Source organism: Sphaeramia orbicularis, chromosome 6 (genome assembly GCF_902148855.1).
Source record: "Sphaeramia orbicularis chromosome 6, fSphaOr1.1, whole genome shotgun sequence".
Lineage (NCBI taxonomy): Eukaryota > Metazoa > Chordata > Actinopteri > Kurtiformes > Apogonidae > Sphaeramia > Sphaeramia orbicularis.
This window is the reverse complement of record NC_043962.1, coordinates 25124258-25148360: the sequence shown is the minus strand read 5'-3', so window position 1 is coordinate 25148360 and position 24103 is coordinate 25124258. Positions and strand designations below refer to the sequence as shown.

Genomic DNA, 24103 nt, shown 5'->3' with positions numbered 1-24103 from the left:
TTGACTCAACAAATGCTGTAATAGAATAAATAAAAAGCTGTGTATCTACTTTTTGAAAAATACAAATTACAAAGGAGCAGAACTGTTCACTCTTTAGAAAAAAATGAAAGTTTCTTCACCTCCTTCACCTAACATAAGTGGAAGAGAAAAGCATGTCTACACAGCTGAGATTCTCCGTCTGGTTGCATTCTTAAAAATAGCTTAGATGAGGAAATGTAGACAATATAATAACTGTAATTTTTTATACCTTGAAATGAGATACTGCTGCAGACCCGGTACAGGTCCAGGAAAACTCATCAGCATTTTTTTTTTTTTTTCAGAAAATAACATAGAAAAATTATCATTCACACTGAAATTGTGACTCATATTGCAATATGTGCAAATATTATTTTTTGCGCATCATTCAGTCCTAGTGTCACTTCAACAAGGTGGCCCATTTAAGCTTTCACCTCCTCATTCTTCACAGCAGCTGCTGCACAGAAGCTGCTGTTAGTGGTGGAGCTGCTGGCGGCCTCCACCTTATTAATCAACACACTGCAGTGGTACAGTGGGTCTCTATGGGCTTGTATGTTGAATTTATATGTTCAATATCTTGTAGTATGTGTCTGTTCTGTTACGACTGGGTGAGTTAACTGTGCCACCACTGTGTTTTAAGCACCAAATAAGGAGAAAGCTGAGCCAGAAAAGTAAAACTGTGAAGCTGTTTGGGCGATGAATGTGTGACAGTAAACATCAGGCAACATCTGGTCATTTGGTTTAGCTTTTCATTTTACTCAAGAACACCAACTGCAAATCATGTTCTGACAGAGATGTATGGACAGCTGGTAGCATACGAAACAACTAATGTCTCTGTTGCTTAGCAACACAATAGGAGCAGATTTGTTTACACAGCTGTTGATTTACTACTGCATAACCATAAGACATAAAGACTGCTTCATTGTCACTTGGTTAATCATAGGCATGTATTCTGACAGTATCACAGAGAAAAAATTATGCATATTTATAAGTGTATGAATTTACACTAGTTAAGTGTTATGAGGTCAGATCGTATTAAAATCCTTAACGCAGTGAGGATGAACCATGACGGAACATATAAGTTATGCACATGAACCCAGAGTATTAAATTAAAAAATATGGCTTTTTATTTATTTATTAAAAAGTGGAATATGTTAATTTTCTGCACACCAAATCAACCAACTGCACTACTAACTTATACTATTAAGCTGGGTTTCATGACATTCATTAAAATCAATAGACATTAAAGGTGACATTCTGATCTGAAAATCAAACCAGTTTTCTTGTAGGTTCACCAGCTGGGTTTTGTACAACAAGGTGTTTTTCTTCCACTAATGGGTTGGTAATCTATACACCACTACAACCAATCCACAGGCCCACAGGCATGTTCTGGTATTTAAGCACTTCAGCAAAGAGCCTGCAGTTGATTCCAATTATGACTGTTCATAAAAACAGGTTGGTGTGACATGAACTGCCCTTCTGACTCCAATCTTCTCACCAGTGTTTCCATCCTCTGAATGATTTACAATTCTCATATTCATTTAACAGGGCATTCAGTTTTATATTTGATTTCAAATGTAAAATATTACATCTAAAAATACATTTTCCTCATGAAGCTGTGTACATAGCCGTCATGTGTTAGAAAGTGATCACTTACTCGATGCACTTTCTTCACTGTAAATGTTCTAATGACATTTTCATTTACCTAATCTTTACCTTCCTCAGGAGATAAAGCTTAGGTAGGATTGATACTGAGCGTAGTATTCGACTTCATTTATATAATGTTATATAATATTGCCAGGGTATTTAATACTCAGACACTGCATTACTTAAGAAAAAGCAGATCCTGAGCAGTATAAATGTCTGCAATAAAACCTAGTTAATTTAAAATCTTCTGCTCTTCCTCTGTTTAATTTAAGTTTAATTGTACATAAAATGCAAACTCACCTCAACATTTATTGCTTTTTTCAATGCTTTTAACTATGCTTTTAACTCTGGAATTCCAAAATATCTCACCTTAAACTTATAATTAAACACACTGTGATAAATAATGCAATAACGATAAGAACAAGACAATCTTATTCATTTATCTTTTTGTGTTGCTCAGCTATCTGTGAAAACCACAGTGAAAGTAAATTAAATCTACAATAATTTAAGCCTTACAACAGTACTACTTTTCTCCCTGAGGTAACTAACGGAATTCTTAATCCTGATCTCAACACCCTCAACAGGTCAAAATCGCATTCCAGTACCTGTTACTTAGCTTGTTGACCTCAAAGCCACATCTAGCCTGCAGCTGAGCTAACCAGCATGCATAATGTCAAGACAAAGAGAGGATACAAGAAAAATAGCAAGAGCAGGGTTGAAAAGAGCCTAGGATTCCTTTAAAATGAACTTGACACTGAAATGTTACTTTATTCCCAGAAGTTGCTAGAGAATACAGGGTTTAAACATGCAAATTTGCATTTTACTACTGCGTTTAGTTGACTTTAATTGGCTTTTAATAAGCAACCTGATTTGTTTAGAGCTAAGCAAACTCTTTGCTGAGGGTAAATGTTCAGGAAGTGTCAACCGCTTCCAACATCAGCGGATAGTTTAACTTTCTTCTAATTTATTCTGTTTATTTATTCAAACCGCAGCTTGGTTACTGTGCACACAGGACAGATTCATAATGCTGCTCACTTCTAACAAGACAGCGCTCAACGCATTGCACTGTTTATATAAACACTAACATTAGGCTTGAGGGAGGAGCAGATAGATGTAGAAACCAACAGGAGCCATTTTGTTTGATTTGGGAAGGCATAATTAGGTCTGACATGCCCACTATCCCAGGAGGCCGAGACAGGAGCGAAGCAGTCGAGCCACATTGATTCTCCGGGTTTCTTTCCCCACAAAGTTTAACGGCTTGACTCTTAAGTGCAAAACAAGAAACAACCCTGAAGTCAAGTTTCAGGAATGTATGCTGGCATGCAAACGCTAAATCTACATGCACACTTCTGCAAGACACATCACCATAGACAAGTTAGAAATATTAATTGTACAGAGACAAAACACAGTCAGATGAGTAGAGTGAAAAGTTGGCCAGACAATCAATACTGTGAATGTCAAAAATATTCATCCTACGCTGTGCAGTCTCCGTACATTCATACTACATATAATGAAAGCACATATCATTCTGTAATACCCCTGACTTCAGACGTGAATACACCCGCTACACATTCACACCCTAACAACAGATCAAATCACCGTAACCAGCTTCCTTAAACTCTGGGGCCTTCTGGGCCTGAAAGGAGAGCACTGAGGTGAAGTGGTGCTGCACCCGAGTGGTTGTCATGGAGAACTAAACTTTAAAATGGATGGACTTTGTGATCAATAGCTTACTCACACTCCCACAAGAGGTCACACAGGCTACAGAGGAGAATAAAACTTCAGGCATGGAGTCAGCACTATATACAACAAAATGAAAACGGTCAGAAATGCAGGAAATTTCAAGGCCAGAAAAAGGGACAAGACAAAAACAAAAGCATGACTTTGGAAAAACTATGGCATGAAACTAAAGTTGCATTTTTCACAGAATACATTTACACGTGTTAGACACAGGTCGCTACACTGCACTGTGATCACTGCTGGAACAGATCCAGCATTAATGTTATCTTCTCCACCTCTGCTTTTCCTGTTTTTGGCAAGTTAAAATGTTTGATATGTAAAAACACAGAGGACAAATAAAACTAATCTAACTTGTACAAAGCTTTCAAGCGCATCAGGATTAAAGTCAGCAAGATTTCTTCAGAGGGGAAAACGACATGCAAAGCACAGAGACAAAAAGAAAGATGCTCAATGAGAAAATACATCAATCAAATCTAATGTATCCAGAAGCTTCTACCTTCAGTTCGCTGTTTAGTCAAACACGACATGGTCTAAAAAAGATTTATTTTTACATCAGAAACACACATTACAGGCGTCAAATTCAACAAGTTTCCTTTTGGCCCTTCAGTTTTCTACTTTCTTTATTATTTTTATTCTGCAATTATTTTTTTATTTACAGTGTTTGGACGGATGATAGATGTGTGAAACAGGCTCTTAAGACATCACATTAATTTTATGGTGTTTTTTGACATTTATAGACAAAAAGACTAATCATTTTATCGGGTAAATACTTGTTTCATTAAATATTTTAGGCCAAACATTTTTTTCCAAATGGCTTTTGTTAAGTTGATTACTTCTTGTTAATTTGCCCTCCCAGTCATTAGACCTGTCCAGTATCATTATATGAAAAAAACATCTATTGTTTCACAGTCACGGTCTGTTTTATATTTTCTTGATTTGTTAATCACACTCTCTACAGTGATATTTTCATAATTTGGATGTTTTGTGTTCTTCCACGTGATATGAGTTCAACATGGACATGGTTTAGTTATGAAATGTCTGACACAGAATGAAAATTCTAACAGACTCAAACACTGCCAACATCTTTCAACACCTACACAATAGTTTTACCAAACAGTATTTCAAGAGACAATCAGAAACTGTGGACCTCCACGCAGAATAATTACACTTAGCTGAATAAAATAGTGGAAGTATGTTATTCTAACACACTGAATACGCTGTAAATACAAGAAAAATATTAGTTATAAATTCTTGTGCATGTCCTTGACCCTTAATCCATACTTTCAGCATGTGGATGTATGTTTTGTGTATTTATAGTGTTGAGGCAATATATTGTATGTTGACAGCAAAGTAATACTAAAATACATAAAACCTACAAAAATGTTAAAGTTAAAACATGCTGTAGATTTTGAGTGACAGCAAATACAAACAGAACTATGATTATATAAGACTTTAATGTGTTACACAAACTATTATAATGCTGAATTTAATGAAAATATGCAATACGATGATACAGATCATCATCTGGATATAACATTACTTTTATCTGTATATAAGATTTGTGTCATATTGTACAGCTCTATCATCCTTCATTGTGTTTTTTTCTTCTCTTTGTCCTATATCTGACATTTTACTTTTCCAATTAACTCTCAGTCCATCTCTCCAGTGGACAAAACTTGGCCTGGTGATGTTTTTCTTGTTTCACAGGCCCAATTAGGTATAGGTATCTTGACTGGCCACTGAGACAGTGTGTGTGTGTGTGTGTGTGTGGGTGTGTGTGTGTATGTAGGTGTGTGTGAGTATGATACGTATGAACGGCATGTACCGAGATAACCATTTAGCAGTGAATGAAGTATCAGTTTCCATTGCTTGTAATGGCATTATTACAGCAGGCCGCTGGGCCCATTATTAATAGTAAATGACAGAACTTCTCTCCTAAAGGTCTTCATATTGATCCCTTCTATCCTCAGACTTGTCTTAATAATGATGTTCCTCCATGTCTCTCTCGGCAGCGCTGTAATCAAGACCAGACGCATATTTACAACCTCTGAGTCACTATAAAGAGAAACAAGCTCACACTACCAATGAGACTTTAAGATTAAAGGAGGGAGGTTATAGGAATTGCCAGCCCTAATATACCTCATTCCGTCCTCCTCCTCTTCGTCCTCCCACAGCGAGCAAATAAATTCCTCGCCTCACCTTGCATGTCTATGCTGATGAGATAAACACTGATGGACATAAAGAGGTGTGTATGAATGTGCTGGCTCCTGTTTTTAATGTGGCTATGTAGAGGTGTTTGTCACTCCTGATTGCACTCTCCACTTCAAGCAGCGTTCCTCTCTCTCTCCACTAGGATAAAACAAGCAGGATGCATCTTAATGAGAATTAAAGCAACTGACTGACAGAAAGCAGCGATCAGCAGGCGCGGAGGGAGAAAGAGCGAAGAGAGAGGGCTAAACTTATGGAGGAAGGGTGAAGGTGCATGAGGCCGGAGGCGAAAAGTTGAGTAACAATAATAATGAGAAGAGAGAGAAACGATGGAGCTGTGGAGTCAACCGAGAGCAATAAGGGATTCATGGGTTTGGGGGCATGAGTGGTCAATAACCCGAGGGGTTAAAACCAGCAGGGTATGTTCCTGGTCAATACTAAGAATTAATAATTGTGACTGTGTGAGAGGAGGCCGCCCTCTGAGCATCATAATGATCCTCCCCTCCAATGCTCCACTGGGCTGCCATGGTCGGTCTGAGAGTCTAATAAAGCCTGTCTGTAATGATTAAGTGACTCTTCATGCTGCTAAATCCGAACTCAAATGAATTTAATCCAACTGTACTGACCCAACGGCTCTGTTCTTCTATTCGTCACAACCTATCAGGATAAACCATAGATACAGGAATCCAGTAAGATACAATCAGGCAGAGGTGGCCACAACTCACATCCTAACAACTCAAGCAGAAAATTACATACAATAAAAAAGACAGCATTTAGCTTCGACTCATCAATACGGCCATAAGAATAATTTCATCAGGGGACTACTTCAAATATTTAAGTAGCCGAAAAGACTTAATGAAATGAAGCATAAAACTGCTTATAAGAAAATTAAAACATTCTTTAAAAGAAGCTATTTGTGATATCTCTTCTTTAAAAATGTCCCAGGATTATCTAGAATCATCATGAGAACACTTCCATACGTGCATATTGAGCAACTGTAGCCTTGAGTCTCACCCTCCACAATAAATAATAATAAAATAATAATAAACTGACAATCAAAGCTCAACACGGCAGACATCTAAGTCTTTATTTGACCTGAGAACTTTATAACTGAGCAACCACTGAAAGATGGACCAACACAGGGTTCCAACAGGTTTCTACAAGTTCAATTTAAGACCTTTTTAAGACTACTTAGAACAGAATTTAACCCTTTCATGCATAGTGGTCACTACAGTGGATAGTAATTCTACAGCTGTATATTCATGGGTTTTGTTGTTTTAGTTGTATTTCAGCACAAAGTTGACGCTTATGCACCATTCCATACACTGCAATTCATACCATTACTGTCTTTTAGCATATTATCTGCATGAAATTAGTAATAACTGGTATTAGAGTATGTCAAAATGTAAGAAAACATCAGATTAGCTTTGAGAAAAATGTTTTTATTTCATAGTTTTAACACAGTATCTCATTTTCTGATGATGGGTTTTAAATACATGTTTTTTTGCTTCAAAAATTAAATGCATGGTGTCCACCTGAGTGAACATTTTTGTAACTTTGTGAAAAATAGGTTCATAAAAAAATTTCAACAATCGCTTTGTTTTTTTCATGCCTGAAGAGGAATTAAAAACACTCAGGAAAAAAAGCTCTACTAAGGTTCTAATAATTCATGCCTGAAAGGGTTAATGCCCATTTCACAGCCTATTTCATGACCATACTGGCAAAAATTTTTGACTCCTAGAATTTAGGAATATGTATTTATTTACTCCAATGCTTTGATTCCCACTATTCCGAGTCATCTGAGGACATATTTACAGTATGGACTACAACCACTTCTGCTGACAAACAATTGTGGCGTTCTTGGAGACATGTTCGTCGGAAGTCTTGACCTTATATGTGCAAATGTCATGATGTAACTAGTTATAAAACATAACAAATTAAGAAGGAATTGAAACGGGTTGTAGAAATCCACTCGATTTTTGCCAAAATAAACATAAAGATAGCTTTGCAGCACCTGGAGGGTTCAAATTCAAACTTTATGAACTATCAGGGTTCCCAAATACACAAATAAATGTACCAAAGACTAATAAAAGTGGGTTTAAGAAAATATGACCCCTTTAAATGCAGATTTTAAATTCAAGACTTTTAAGACTTTTTAAGACCCCGTGGGAACCCTAAAACAGATCCCTTAGAGCAGCGTTTTTTAACCTTGGGGTCGGGACCCCACGTGGGGTTGCCTGGAATTGAAATGGGGTCACCTGGAATTTCTAGTAATTGATAAAAGAAAAAAAAAAAAAAACTTCCTAATGAAAAATATATGGTGAGTTGAGAGAGACAATCGCAATCCATAAAAGACATGACACACTCTGACGCTGAAACTGAAGCACTGTGGCACTGTTTATTTTTAAAATGTTCATTGTGGTCAGTTCCAGATGCTGCAGCTCTTTCATAATTCGTAGTTTGAGTTCTTGTTTGTTCAGTATTAATTGTCAGCCTTGTAAATCCAAGCTGGACTGACTGTACATATCCTGACCAAGGAAAATAAAATTTTCACTTTGTGCAGTAATCTACACCTGGCTTTTCTGCCTCCATCCATAATAATATACATTATATAGACTAAATGTTTTATAAAATTAACGTTTATTTGCAACATAGTATAGCAAACTATTACATGATCAAAAACAAATTAATTTTAGCCAGAAAAAAAAGTCTTCATTTTGAATGTCTGGGGTCGCCAGAAAGTTGTGATGTTAAAATGGAGTCATGAGACAAAAAAGGTTGGGAACCACTGCCTTAGAGGTTCCAAATAAAACAGATGGCACTGGAATAACTTGTGGAAAAACTACTGATTTAGTATTTTTAGGGGGTAGTTCAGTATAAGTCTATGGAGTCAGGGCTTTTTGTGGCCAATCCCAGCCGCCGTGGGCAGTTTTACAGCCTCACCATACTTTCTCATTAGTCTCAAGTAGGAGCTGAGGTCTTCGCCCCGTGTTCTGAACATGTCTTTAGCGCAGCTACTGACAAAACAAACCATACAGAGAAACACTACAAGCAGAGGTGATTTATAGATTTACTCTGGTAGTTTTCTTGCTAAAATGTAAATTATCAGCTGACACAGCAGGTGAAGATTGTGAGACAGCAGCGTTATTTTGACCAGCAGCTTTTGTTTGAGGGAGCAAATTTGATGATGAAGACAGTTGTACTGAATACAAAAAGCTTCCCACTTTTTTCACTGAACGATGGGACTGATTTTGATTGTCGCAGTGGATGAGAAGAGTTAATGTTACAATCTCAAAATTACATATAACTCCTTTAATTCAACATGACAATAAAGGCCTAGTACAGGGGTCTGCAACCCATGGCTCCTGGGCCAAATGTGGCTCTTTAGCCTCTCTCTATGGCTCTCAATGTCAAGAAACATAAGGAACATTTTGAAATGAACTGAATGAGCCATTACTTTTTAACATTATTATAGGACTAAATGTATTCTAACTTTGTCCATCTGCAAAAATGCACCAGCTATACATGGAATTGAATATTTTTTGACAGCATATAAACCAAAATGTATTATTTTCTTGCCAAATTAGTTAGTCTGTTTAAAAGTCAGCCTCTACATGAAAGTTGAGCTTTTTCTCAGTTACACAATGTAATTATGTTTTGGAAATAGTGTCCATCATTAACCCTTTCATGCATGAATTATGAGAACCTTAATCATGACTTTATCCCCCCTGCTTTTATTCCTCTTTAGGCATGAAAAAAATGCAATTGACAGCTTTTTATGAACCTATTTTTTATGGAGCTGCAAAAATGTTCACTCAAATGGATACAATGCGTTTAATTTTTGAAGCAAAGAAACATGTATTTACTGATATACTGTGAAAACTATGAAATATAAACACTTTTAATGCTGCTAATTTGATGTTTTCTCATATTTAAACATACTCTAATACTAGTTATTACTCACTTCATGGAGATAATATACAAAAAAAAACCATTTTGCTAAAGAAAAAATGATAATTACAGTCTATTAACAACTGATTTACACTCAAACACATTACTGCAGATCAGGTTTATCAAGAACAGCAAAGTTACATATGCATAAGTGTCCACTGTGCTGGCTGATAATGAACTAAAACAACAAAACCCATGAATATACAAGAGAACAGCTGTAGAATAGCTGTCCACTGTAGTGACCACTATGCATGAAAGGGTTAAGAAAAACATATAAATTTTCAATGTTTTCTTTATTATCGTTGTATAATTTCATAAATGCACCACACATTGCTTTATTGTAATGGAAATACAAAATTAAAATAGCAAACTAATCACAAATAGGCAACAGCAGAGCAGCCACCTCATGGTAAAATGTAGATGGGTTTAAATTTTTTTTTCATGGCTCCAGTTAGATTTCTTTCTTCTTTAACGAGAGAAAAATGGCTCTTTAGGTTGTAAAGCTTGCTGACCCCTGGCCTAGTAGAACAACTTAATTTCAGTATTTAAAGGAACCATTTTTCAAATTTCCAGGTACCACTTTACCATACCATTACTAGGAACTTAGAGAGGTTCATAAATAGGTTATTAATTGCATTTCAGTTCATGCTCTTGGCTCAGCGTGGTCCGATTAAAGTAAGCAAAGCAAATGGTAATGGGTGAGATTTTACAGAACATAAAGATTTTTTAAAAAGCTGAATTACTTTGCTTTTACCAAATAGCGAGCCCGAATTGATGCATGAAAACTGTTAAAACTCGTTTTGCAAATCTAATTTAAACTATTTATGAGTGGTACCAATTTTCATGTAAATAGCTCCTTACCTCCCTCTGCAACACGCAAATAGTTTTGGTTTTATTTGCGATGTCTGAGGTATCTGTCCCTGTGTTTTCCAATACAGTGGAACTAAACTGATTATTTGTGTTTGTTACTACAATTCACATTAAACTAAAAACAAAGCAGCATGATTTTTCATAAACACTTTTCCCCAGGATAAGCCACAGAACACAATGTAATCTATTCTTATTGGCAGTATTTTCTAATAAAGACACAGTCCCTGCTGAGAATTTGTTCAGTGAATAATTCAGCCTATCTGAACACAGGTTTTTTTTGGAGAACAAGCTCTTGGTCGTGTCATTTTTCACCGCTGCAAACACAAAGGCTTTTTCTCACATTCATTATTTTGGAGTGGATGCAGGTAAGGTAGACACAGAGATATAGCTTTAAACACAGCCAAATAAAACACCCCACAAAAGCAGTGTGTTGTTTGATTGGACAGCTGCTGTCCTCTACTGGTAGAAAATATCAATTACAGTGATCAAATCATCCTGAATGCAAATGAGGCAGTGGGGATCTCTTCCAGCAAGACAGGAAACTGCCTGCTGCTGCTCCTGCTGCAATAAACATTATCTCAGCAGTGTGGTTTAACTTCATATTTTAACAGTTGACTAATTAAATCCTAGCCTAGGATGAATAACAGCATCACCTCTTAAAACATATATGAGCACAGAAGAGACACATTTGGTGCTGAGGTTTAGTAAGCAATCTAATGTTTGCATATTTCGAAATAAAAACAAGATAAAGAGAAACAGACAAATATGAGGATTTAGTTGAATATAAAAAAGGGGTAAAATCCATATCCATATTGTGCCAGTAATTACAATATTAAATGTAAATCACTTGAGGAGGATATATTAACCCTTAATGACCTAGAACTATGTGTAATGGTTTCCAGTTAAATATCCCCCACTAGACCCCCAACCCTCTGGATCCATTAGATGGGGACATTAGTGGATTCATAAATCCATGATTTTGCTAATAAAAGAATTGCAATGATAAAACAATGGCATCTTATGCAAGAGACATGTCTCTTGCCTTTTACTTTTTTTTTTTTTTTTTTTTATCTTTACTTAACCCTTGAAGACCTAGAACTATTTTTGTGGTGACTTCCAAGTGATTTTTTTCTATACATTTAACCTCCTCCCACCATTTATTATAATATTATCCTCTACATTTTTCACTGTTAGTCAGGTATTTGTCTATATTTAATTTACTAAATAAGTAGATGTTTATAAAAGCTCAGTCAAGAGCTCAAAGTTATAACAGAAAAATCCAGAGAACGGGACATTTTCAGCATAATATATCAATAACTGAAAGTGAAAACAAGCATCTACAGCCATTTATCCAGTTATATGGGTTTTATGTGATGTTACAGAGGATGACAGTGCTTCCTCTGAACACCCCCCCCCAAAAAAACAAATCTAATGGCACTGAAAACCTGAGAAACTGCTTTTTTTTTTTTTTTAATTATTTACATGCATTGATAGGATTAGTGGTTCAAAAGTTCTTCAACATTTTAGATTAGTAGATGCTTTTGGTCACCAGAGGCTGTTTAGTTCAGAAATGATGCTGAATCTCTTTATAAAGTCAGAAATTTGCAGAACATTGTTAGTAGCCATCCAAGGCAGTTTCAGTGTAGCAGCTGGAGAAGCTCCTGACACCAGCTTTTATAATCCTTCTCATTCAGATCTGGAGCTCACAGTGAAACTATCAGATTAGCGCATTTGGCTAATCTACACTATGTCGATGAATGAAAACCATCCGCTGCCTTCTGTGCTGCAATGCCTGCCTGAATACGATATGATTCAGTCAAACTGGAGGGGGGCTGTTGTTTGTTTCAAACCTGGCCCTTCACTGCATACAGTACGTATCATTTTGAAACCAGAACTCATGTCTGTGGATGTGTTTACATGCAGCCCAAGAAGCACACGACCACACACAGACTGAATGAGTTGTTTGTGGGTCTGTTTGTGTTGATGCAGCAGTTGGGATGAGCCAGATGTCCCTGATTTAGAGGTGAGACATGGTTTTGTCTTTTATCTACAGTGTCCTCGGTGAACTCTCCCACCTGCAGCCTGACAGGGACTGTGTTTACATGGACTCTTATATTCCACTAATAATCAGAAAAACAACCCAATCTGGAGAAAAAAAAAGCCTCAGTCGTAACATGGCCTGATGGAAAGGAAAGGAAAGGAAAGGAAAGGAAAGGAAAGGAAAGGAAAGGAAAGGAAAGGAAAGGAAAGGAAAGGAAAGGAAAGGAAAAGGATGGTGTAAACCAGGGGTGTCAAACATGCGGCCCGGGGACCAAATGTGGCCCGCCAAAGGGTCCAGTTCGGCCCCTGGGATGTTTTTGCCAAGTGCAAAAATTCCACAGTCTTGAATTGAATTAAGGAAAAAAATATTTAGCTTGAATTAAGGAAAAAATCTTGAATTAAGCCAAAAAAAAAATCTTCAATTAAGTTAAAAAAAAATCTTCAATTAAGCAAAAAAAAAAATCTCAAATTTAGCAAAAAATCTTGAATTAAGCCAAAAAAAAATATCTTCAATTAAGTAAAAAAAAATCTTCAATTAAGCCAAAAAAATCTTCAATTAAGTTAAAAAAAATCTTCAATTAAGCCAAAAAAAGTCTTCAATTAAGTTTAAAAAAATCTTGAATTAAGCCCCCCCAAAAAATCTTCAATTAAGTAAAAAAAAATCTTTAAGTAAGCAAAAAAATAACTTAAGTTACGTTTTTAAAAAAAATCTTGAATTAAGCCAAAAAAAATCTTCAATTAAGTTTAAAAAAAAATCTTGAATTCGGCCAAAAAAAATCTTCAATTAAGTAAAAAAAAATCTTCAATTAAGCCAAAAAAAAATCTTCAATTAAGTAAAAAAATCTTGAATCAAGCCAAAAAAAATCTAGAATTAACAACTTAATTTTTTTGTTTGTTTTAGTGCAAAAAATAACATTAAATTATGAAAATATTTACATTTACAAACTATCATGTAACACTAAAATATGAATAACCTGAACAAATATGAACAACCTGAAATGTCTAAAGAAAATTAAGCACAATTTTAACAATTTTTCTGCCTATTCCTTAGTTTTTAGTGTCTTTGTAGATCTGATCCATAATGTACATGTATAAATGATAAGTTGAGGAATAATACTGTTAAAATTGCACTAAATTTTCTTACGTTTTTTAATTTAAATTTCAGTTTTTTCAGGGTTTTTTTTTTTTTTCGATAGTTCATAAAAGTAAGTATTTTCATAATTTAATGGAGGATTTTTTACACTAAAACAAAGACAAAAATTTGAAGTTGTCATTTTTTTATAGGTTATTATGTTATTATTTTTCTGGTCCGGCCCACTTCAGATCAAATTTAGCTGAATATGGCCCCTGAACTAAAATGAGTTTGACACCCCTGCTGTAAACCTTTAAAAGTCCACTCAATAGGAAAATACTAGCTGTGTTAACACTTGATCTGATCATTTCCATCTTTATGTGAATTCTTCACCCATGTGGGAGTAACATTAGATCACATGACTTCCACCAGAGAACAAAAGATAACAGAAAAACAAAACTCGTCTGCACACAAAAAAGAGAATTTATCACAATCTGGAAAAGAAAGTTACTTCCATGTCACATAAGTTTTAACCTGTTCAGCTCATTTCTCAGATGAAAATCACATTCCCAGAATGAACGGAGTATATTTCATAAACAATGTTTTTCTGTTTTGGGTTCAAAACACATATGAGAGTGGCATAATAGGGCCAGAATCCTCATCAAATGTTCTGTTTCAGAGTAAATGTCTATCAGACGACTGCAGCTGATCCAGAATGCTGCTGCTCCAGTCCTCACTAAGACCAAGATAGTGGACCACATCAGTCCAGTTCTGAGGTCTCTACACTGGCTCCCTGTCTCTCAGAGAATAGACTTTAAAATTCTCTTGCTAGCATATAAAGCACTGAATGGTTCAGGCCCAAAATACATCAGAGACCTTCTAGTCCAGTCTGAACCATCCAGACCATTCAGGTCATCTGGTGCAGGTCTGCTCTGTGTTCCAAAAGTCAGAACTAAACATGGAGAATCAGCATTCAGTTTCTGTGTTCTGTATATCTGGAACAAACTACCAGAAAATATCAGGTCTGCTGAGAGTCTGAGTTCTTTTAAGTCAAGGTTAAAGACTCACCTGTTCACTGCTGCCTTTGACTAAAAGGCTTTTTACTTTTTAAATTTTATTTTCTCTTTCGAAACTCTGCACTGCAACTCTTACTTTAATATGTGTGTGTTTTTATATTTTTGGATTTTTTGTGTTGTTTTCTTACTTGCTGTTTTTAATCACCTTTTACATGTTTCTTTTCTAATGTTTTAAATGTGTTTCTTTTTCCCTGTTGTTGTATTTCAATGTCCTTTGTGAAGCACCTTGAATTGCCTTGTTGCTGAAATGTGCTATACAAATAAACTTGCTTTGCCTTGCCTAAATGCAGCTAGAATACAACAAAAATATGTAGAATTTTCAGCACTGCCTACAACCAAACACAGCACTGTGGATGATCATGAAAACCACCTGTAAATCATGGGTGAGTAACCTGTTCAGACATGTTTTGAGCATTTAATGTACATCTTATCGCATCAGAGCTAATAAACACTTAAGGAATTTGGAATCGCTGATCAGAATGTTTTCAATCAGACTGAAAAAATGTTGTTCATGTAACTGCAGCATGAGCTAAGGAGGTGGTGACTAGTGCCGCAAGCGCACATGTGACTAAACTACTGTGACTAAAATATGCCACAGTGTAACATTCTGTTATGATGCTTGCTTCTAACAAATAGAGTATGTCAATAAAGAGAAAGGTTAACACAACAACTCACCAGATGATGTTTAAGCAGAGTGAATCACTGCTTGTTTCACTCTTATTCCAAATTAATTAAATGTCCTTCACATATTTAAACACAGATGTGAGATTCTACCAATAACAAAGCAACACCTGAACCTGATGAAATCTCAGAGATGTCAGGAGGATACATAAAACCAACAGGTTATCTAGCAAATCAAAAAGGTAATTGCCAAGAACACTGAATAAACCACCATAACCAACATGATTTGATTTATATAGAAAAAGAAAAAGCTGCAGCTGCATAAAAAGAACCGAGTAAAGAAAATTACTATTTCACAGGATAATGATGGTAAGGATATTTTTCATATAAGCAGACAAAGGACCATGTATCTTCAGGTAATCACTATAATTATTCCAAATATAACAACCAGCAAACTGTGGTCATGGCTTTCCCTTTTAATCCCTACATGTTTAAGTATTTCAGACAAAAAATAACCGTTTCCTCCTGTTCTCAAATTGCATACACTCACAGTTTTTTGCTCATCCCTCTTAACATAATACACCACACACACCAACACATGAATAATCATCAGAATATGGCGCTTTATCTCAAAGAAATGAACAGCTTTTAACTGCAACATCCTACTTATGCGATAAACAGGCTCTACTTCAAAATATAACCCTACACACAGGCTCATAGTCACATCACCATGGTGATCCATCACTAAAAGGTCTGTGCTGGTTTTTTCTGGAAAACCCTTCAGAAACCTGACTTATTTTTTTCTGACAAATGTCAAAATATGACAGTTCAATCAGCTCCTCATGGCCAATCAGATGCTGCCATTATTAAAATAAATGAAAGTGTCACAATGCACATCATCATTGTTGGTAGAAACTCTCACACTTATTATGACTGAGTGATGTTTAGACCAAAGTGGTGTGATAAAAGCTTTCAATTATGTTTCCCAGTGCCCCTATCTAAATTTTACATACACACAGCAGCAAAGTCTCATATCGTCCCCTTCAGAGAGTCCACGGTGAGGAGAATTACATTGACCTAATTCACTTAACTGGACCAGTTAGATATTTGGTTGTTGGCTGGCTGAGCTTGAGTTTGATCCTCTGAGCTGAGCTGTAGCAGCTTCTAGCCTCAATAAAATCATCCTCCGCCTCTGACAGAACCCATCACTTGGTGTGTTATTAATACCAACAGTGCAGACAGGATGTTATGCACTGATTCTTCAAGCTTCTCATCAACAAAGCGACAAGAGAGGAGAAGAGGGTCATGGTCTCTCCCTTCACTCCATCTGTCTCTCCATACTTTACCTCAAGGAGAGGACCGGCAGGACTAAGAAGGACGAGTCAGAAAACTTCAAACAATTCTCCAAGGTCTATAAACATTTAAATGCAAAGTGAACATGAGTGGCTTCATGTTACAACACAGCTTTGCCGTAATTTAGTATGAAGTGAGCAGTTTTAATGGCTCCGTGTGGACTTTGCTCTGAGATTTGTGCACATACTGACATAAGAATTTCCCTAAGTAAATCACTGATTATAAAAGCAAATGAAACAGAGAGTTACAGCGCAGGAGAGGATTTTTTAGGCAAAGTGGTAGCCCACTGCTGCTGTTTACAGTTTCATTTTTGCTTCATTAGTAAATACAGAGCTCCCTGGCCTGGCCTGTCCTATATAGGCTGTGGCCGAGAGCTGCTGCACAGTGTGACGGAGGCTGGCTGTGCTCCACTTAGATGTTAAAGGGCATGTTAACATTTTGAATTCATGTTGTTTTTCCTCACAAAGCACTGCACATTGTTCTAATAAACCCAGGTGGATGAAATGTCCTGGGGTCTTCCTCCTCTACACTCCTCTCCAGAGCCAAAAACACAATTTGGAAAGGGGAAAATTACATTTCAAACAGGCAATATCAGCAGGCAGTGACATGTTTGTGCCTTTAAGTCTGCAGTTCTTATCCACAGCTCCATAGCCTGCGTGCATTTTTGATTTTCTGTTTGTTCTAATGTAAATCAGGGCAACATTTGTTGTGGATTGAGTCTGGGATGATGGTCCTCATATAATCAGAAGGAAAAAATAATGCTCCGAAAATAGCTGAGACTATTATTATTTATATCACTGTGTTTCTCAATAGCTGTTTATGACAAAAGATTAATGCCTGTTAAATACAACCCAAAAGGAGCTATTTCGAGGTGTCTTAATATTTTGTTAAAATTGTCACTTTATTCCTCCTCACAAATCCTCTGAGTATTTATAGACTATTTTGGCAAAATGTTTGGGAATCTGGAGTTAAGCTGATTTTTTCATTGGACAAAAAATGAAAGACAAAAAACACAAGTGCAGCCATATTATTTTGTCCACAGCGCCTTAGTCATAACAACAACACCACGTCATAAATGTGGAAAATAGCTGTAGAGAATACATTATATTTTTATTTAAAAAATGACAAATCTGCCAAAGATGATTAAAAAAACATCACAGGATGGTATTTTCAGAGTGTGTATTCTCACACCTCCACCATACTCTTTTCTTAAAACTCCACCTCTCTTTAACACTCTGCCACACACACACACACACACACACATTCATTCACACTTCTCTCCTCTCCACTCTGTTCTAACACCTCTGAGCAGTTATGATCTCTCTGGCACTTTGATAAATCTGCCTCAGTGAGCCGAGCAGCCGTTTGCACTTCACTCCTGCTTGGTGCTGATGAGGAGATGAACACAGACAAGAAACATTTATCAGACAGAGAGCCAATAACTCATTTGCAGATCAGCAAATTTGAAAAAAAAAATCTATAGCAATATATTTTAAATTTAAATGCATGTTTGGTAGATATCTGAGTGTAGACCAGCCTAAAACTGGACTGAGCCTGTATCAGTGCCACAAATAAGAGTGTTTGGTCTGTAAAAGCTGCATAATATGTCTGTCTGCAGAGTGAAGAGAAACAAGCATGTATGGGACAGAGTGGGACTGTGATCCCACTCTGGAGGTCCAACAGACCTTGCTGTCACCGCTGTACTCCCCAGGAACCGACAGCGTGTCTCTACCTGACAGAAAATAGCCTTTTAAAACGTGTGAATGTTCGCATGGGCAGTCAGACATGATTGTGGACCCAGACAGGACATCCATCTCCTATTCGACTGTGTGTGGCCTCTGAGCAAAGCGAGCGAACTGCTTCTAGATGATTCCTCAGCGGGCCATGAGTGTGTCAGCAGCTGTTGGCGAGCACGTTGCCATAAATATACTCCACTCTCAACTCTCCACTCAGTGGAAGTCAAATATATGAGTGCAAGAGAGAGGGAGAGACAAAAAGATGGACTGAGAGGACAAAAAATAAATATACAGTAAAAAACGACAACAAGCTGTGCACAAGCAGCAGCACTCAAGGACGTTCTTTAAAAACCACATCCAACTGGAGAACAGTGTGAGGTGGGTAGTTTAATAAGCAGACAGACTCATGTTTAAATGGATAAGAGAAGGAGGGTGAAACATGCACATTAGCATTTAACCCCTCACACATCACCAGGCCGTACTCTCACTGTCAGCAGCTCTAACTCAATAATCAATCACATTGACGCAACCCATGGAAACACTCAGATTGAGAGTGAGAAGTCAGCTGAAGAGTGTGAAGACAAATCCTCTCAGAGCAAACCCCACAACGTCCAAAAATAATTTAAAAAAAAAAGAAGAAGGAAAAAGAGTGTGAGTGTTTGTCGCTTTACTCGTGTCCCAGAAACAAGCCACTGTAATGCTCATTTCATGGCTGAGAACTCAGCCCTTTTAGCCTGTTATTAGGACTTAAACTGAGCCTCAGAGGGTGTGATGATAACTATCTCCTCCGCTGTTGGTTCAATCCAATGTTCTACTCGTATATAGACCCTGCCTGCTTTTACACTGGCTGACAGAAGCAGGTCAGTCAGTCAACACTGATGCCACAAATGCACTGTTGTGCTCAGAAACATTACAACCAGCCAGCTTCAGGAGCCACAATAATTACACAACAGCAAGCACACAACTGACAAAAACAAACCACTCACAGGCTCCTCACAACCATCAGACCTGCAGGAGGATTTACACAGCGCATTAGGAAATGTTTGATTAGTAATGTATATTTATGGAGTGTTTTGGAGGCAGGAATTGAAGCTTGTTAAAGCTGGCTGCATGGGTTTAGCCCTCAAATACAAACCAACCAAAAGCATCTACTGATCTAAAATATTTAAGAACTGTTCATCCACTAATCCTATCAATACATGTCAATAACTGAGGTAAAAAGCAGTTTGTCATCTTTTCATAGTCATCAGATATGACCCATTTGGACGTTCAGAGGCTCCATAGTGAACATGGAAACACTGTCCGCTTCTGCAACACTGATTCACCAGTAAAACCCACCAAGTTTGACAAATGACAGTGGATGGAGACGCTTCTTTTGATGTTCAGTTAGTGATATATTTGCTGAAAACATCACTTTTTCATCAATTTTCTCTGTTTTTGATATAATAACCCTCAGCTTCAATCTAAGCTTTTATGAACATCAACATTAGTCCATTAAATATAGGAAAACACCTGATTTTCACTAAAATATGCAAAATACAGAGGATAATGTTATAATAAATCACTATAGAAAGGCTACATAGAGAGAAAACATCATTTGGAAAGTGTGATAAAAGTATGAGTGGGTCTTTCTGGGTTAATTCTTCATTAGACTGTACTAGCAGTGTGGAGTGGACTGGCAGCCTGCAGACTGTGTGTTTTGGTGTGAAGCCTGTCTGTCTATCGCTCACACTGAAACAGCAGCAGCAGGAGGAAAACATTTCATCCACGGCGCAGGCCTGTTTGGTGAAACGACTAGCCCTGTCCTCGACCAAAAATAAGGAGAAAACCGCAGGCTGTGGCATCACGCCTAAAGCAGACACACCCCCTCCAGGCTGTGGCATCGAACTAGCAACGGCGTGATAAACAAACGGCGTCCGATCCCGTTTACGGTGATCACAGACAGGCACCAGATCCATAAATACGCATCAGGCCTAAACACAGCTTTGTCCACCTAAACACACGTCTTGTTGCCTGTAGTGCAGCCTGACACATGACTACACAAATGACATGTTAATCCCAGCAGCCACACACATATAAACATAACACACGCACGGTTCCACGGTGCGCGTCTGTGCGCTCCGGTCCCTCATGCGTCCATCATGTCTCACCTTGTTTGACACATTTGAAGCGGACCGGGTCTTTGCAGTGTTTGATCACGGCCAGCACGTCCCGGGTGGTGAGCCCGGCCACTGGCATGTCGTTGACCTCCAGTAGCAGCTCATCCTGGGCCAGTTTGCCGCTCTGGATCAGTCCCTTCCCCTGCTTCACCTCACCGAAGTATGGGAACTGGCCGTTTTCCGCGCCTCCCTTCAGCTCGAACCCCAGCTCCCCTTCCTTCCCCCGGGTTATCACCGCTTCGTGGACTTTGTTGGTCCAGTGGTTTTTCTTCTTGAGGCTCTTAGACATCGTTAGGGCGAGTTTATCACCGCGGGCTGGCCCATACAAAAGCCTCCTACCGTCTCATCCCTGCCTTTGTGCGAGCGGCTGCAGCTTTACATCGCCCGTGGCTCCATCATCATCACCGGTGCACGCCAGGCGCAGTGTCCGCTCGGCGAGCCGCGCAGTCGGGCAGAGGGCTGCGGTACAGCACGGCTGTAGCACGGATGAAATAATTATTACACTGTCAGACACACAGACGCAAGAGACAGATACTGGCGGATGACCCGGATGTGAAGCCTGAAGGAGGGGAGAGATGAATGGTTCTGGTTCGGCGTAAAAGGATGGAGAGGAGGGGAAATAACACAGGAGGCGCTTCACTCCCACTACACTGCCAGGGGCGCTTCCTCAGGCTCACTGTGATCCACGCAACCGAGGACATGTAGGAGGCACACCACTTCTACTGAAACCTCCCCCTATATGAATTACCTACAAGTCTGGAGGAGACATTCACTCCATAAAACATGTTTAATCCTGTGTTTTCCCTCTTTCTCCTTTATTTTTAGAACACTTTCTTCAGTTCAATATCAGTTTATGGTAAAATAATATTTTCTTTACACAGAAAATACTTTGAAATTTATGTTAACATGCAATATCTTAGGTCAGGGGGTGTCAAACTCGTTTTAGTTCAGGGGCCACATACAACCTAATGTGATCTCACAAGTAAAGTAAGTGGTATGATAGCCCAGGGGTTCCCAAAGTGGGGTACGTGTACCCCCTGGGGTACTACTTTTTGGAAAAATACATTAAACAAGTCATCATGTAGCGAATACAAAATAAATAATGAGATTTAATGTTAAAACATAAAACACAATAAACATACTCATATTGGAGTTTTATTGTCAATCATCTTTTTTAAGCTTTGGTAACATTTTAAGAACATTTCTATTTTATATTATTCAAAATGAGTTTATTTGAGCCAAGTAATTTTTTTATTTTTTTTTTTTTATGAAAGGTTTATTATTTGATGACTAATTTATTTATTTTTCTTATCAATGAAAGAGGGCACTTTTCAGTTCATATTTTGCACACAAAATGTACTTATTTTTTTATTATTATTATTACAGATAAATAGATGTTGTTTGTTTACAAGGTTTTGAAAATATAAATACACCTTTGGCTCAGGAACAAATTTGGCAAAAAAAAAAAAAAAAAAAAAAAAATTCAATCAAAAATGGTGAAACAAGAATTAGACGTACTTGGCTAAAAAGTTATATTTCAGGGGGCAGTCCACTGTAAAAAGTTTGAGAAACACTGCTATAGCCTAAACATATTCAACATTATTCTCTTTGCTTTAGTGTGGAAAAAAAAAAGTAAAATTACATTATGAAAAAAATATAAATTGCCTGAACAACCATGCACGACTGGAAATTTCTTGAGAAAAACAAATGCAGTTTCATCACTTTTATGTCTCAGCTTGTCATTACAACAATGTACAGATCACAGTGGATCTACAAACACACAAAATATGTATTAACAGGCATTATATTGTTAACATTGCGCTTACTTTTTTGAGTTTTGTAAATATTTTCAGAATGTAATTTTACTTTTTTCACATTAAACCAACAAGAAAATTCGGAGTTGTGGGTCTTGACACCCTTGGCTGATAATATCATCAGTGTAATTTTTGTACTTTCATCTCTCAGGGTCAGTTGTTCACTTTGGTGGGCTGGTTTTGGTCCATATGTTTGACACCCCTGTCTTAGGCTATTCCTTCATTGTACATTTTACCACATATATTTGAGTCTGTAGTACCAGTACAGTAACACACACTATCCAGCCTACAGAAGTATGTTCTGGCCCCAGGCCCTGTGTGCATAACCTACTTCTACTTTCTTGTGTGCTTACATAGTGTCACTTTAAATACAGCAGAACATGCAACATACCAGCAACATACATACATGTCAGAAAATATCAGTGGTTACATGCATGGCAGCGTCTGAAACTGTAATGGTTAATTCACCTGTATTCCTCTGTGGACACAGGCCACTGATCTGTGTTGTAACTCTAAGAGGCGAATCTATCACTTCATCTGTTGGAACATTTTACAGTTTGGTATGAGAGAAGTTTGTCAATGAGGAATCATTTTCTACGACGCCTCTGCATTCAACCATTTCACTTGTTTTTTGTTTATTTTTTTATCTGCAGCCTCTTCAAGTTGGTCACCGTTGCATAATTGCTACGATGACATAAATCCAAGTCCAACAGAGAATGACAAATCTTTTTGTTGCCATTATTTTTTCATAACTGTGTGGCTTTTTTTCAAAGTGGGTGAAGTGAAGTTTCATTCAATATTTAACATATAAGTCAAGAGCTGCTCCTCTAAATCTACTGAGGATGATAGTCCCTCATACTGCCACTCTCAACAGTGCCTCTGTGTGTGCACTTTGAAAACACACGTGTGCTTTTGCAATGTAAGTATTCTCCTTACAAACAGTGCTACTGTACAGAGAAACCCAACCCCTGTGCATTTGCTACGAGTAAATAATCCATGAAGAGCAGTGGATTCACTTCGAATGTCACTTTCCTTACTTCAGTGTCTTGGCATTTAGGTCAGCATACGTTCCAGTAGCAGCAGCTGCTTTTGACACTAATACTGAGCAGATCATGCAGACTACATGATTATCGAAGACTAACCACCACAGTAGAAGAAGAGCATTGGTATAATCCAGAAAACTGGCTGGATTAGTAGATTATACACCCAGAGGGGAAATGAAACCCTGCTTTGCCTGGTTTGTGCCCCTATAGGTGGATGTCAGTACTGCGGTCTCAAAAGAGCTGCACAGCTCATGTATGACTCAAAAGTCTGCTGATCTACTCTCCGGTTTATAGGTGAACTAAATAGAGATCTTACCTTCAAGTGAAATACAAAGCTGAAAATGGTGCAACTTCTTTTTGTTACGTAAGGAGCATCTTTATGTGCACAGGATGAATCATACCCTAATTTTTTCTTTTTTTTTATCCTTTGCTCATCCATCTATATCTGGATCAGAGTATGCCAGTATTTTGTACCTTGTTTTGTGACAATGGTACGATAGAAGAGTAAAAAAAAAAAAAAAAAAAACATCAGATGTCAGAGCTTTGAGCTGGAGCGTCTAAATTTGGAGTCACTTCAAGCAGCTCGTCAACATGTTAAGATTTTTCTCCTGACAGGATACAGTAGCTGGAGAACCTCTCAACATTTCAGTGGCCTCTCACGTTCATAGACACAGCGTCAGCTCACATGGAAGATGTTTTCCCTCAGGACTTTCTGGGATAAATGCTCTCATCGTGCTGCTGTAACAGGGTTTGCTGTA

The 24103-nt window shown here is 37.6% G+C and overlaps 1 protein-coding gene across 5 annotated transcripts in view; it reads right to left on the bottom strand.

The window, feature by feature from the left end:
* The window catches only part of magi2b (membrane associated guanylate kinase, WW and PDZ domain containing 2b), a 105469-nt gene extending 84334 nt beyond the window's left edge, over positions 1 to 21135 (bottom strand). For 3 of the 5 annotated variants that reach the window (XM_030135821.1, XM_030135823.1, XM_030135822.1), the window contains exon 1: positions 20480 to 21135. In XM_030135821.1, coding sequence (XP_029991681.1) covers positions 20480 to 20777 — 298 coding nt within the window. In that variant the 5' untranslated portion in view covers positions 20778 to 21135. The remainder of the gene's footprint in view (positions 1 to 20479) is intronic. The other 2 variants (XM_030135817.1, XM_030135818.1) reach the window with 1 other exon arrangement.
* Between the last annotated feature and the right edge of the window lie 2968 nt (positions 21136 to 24103).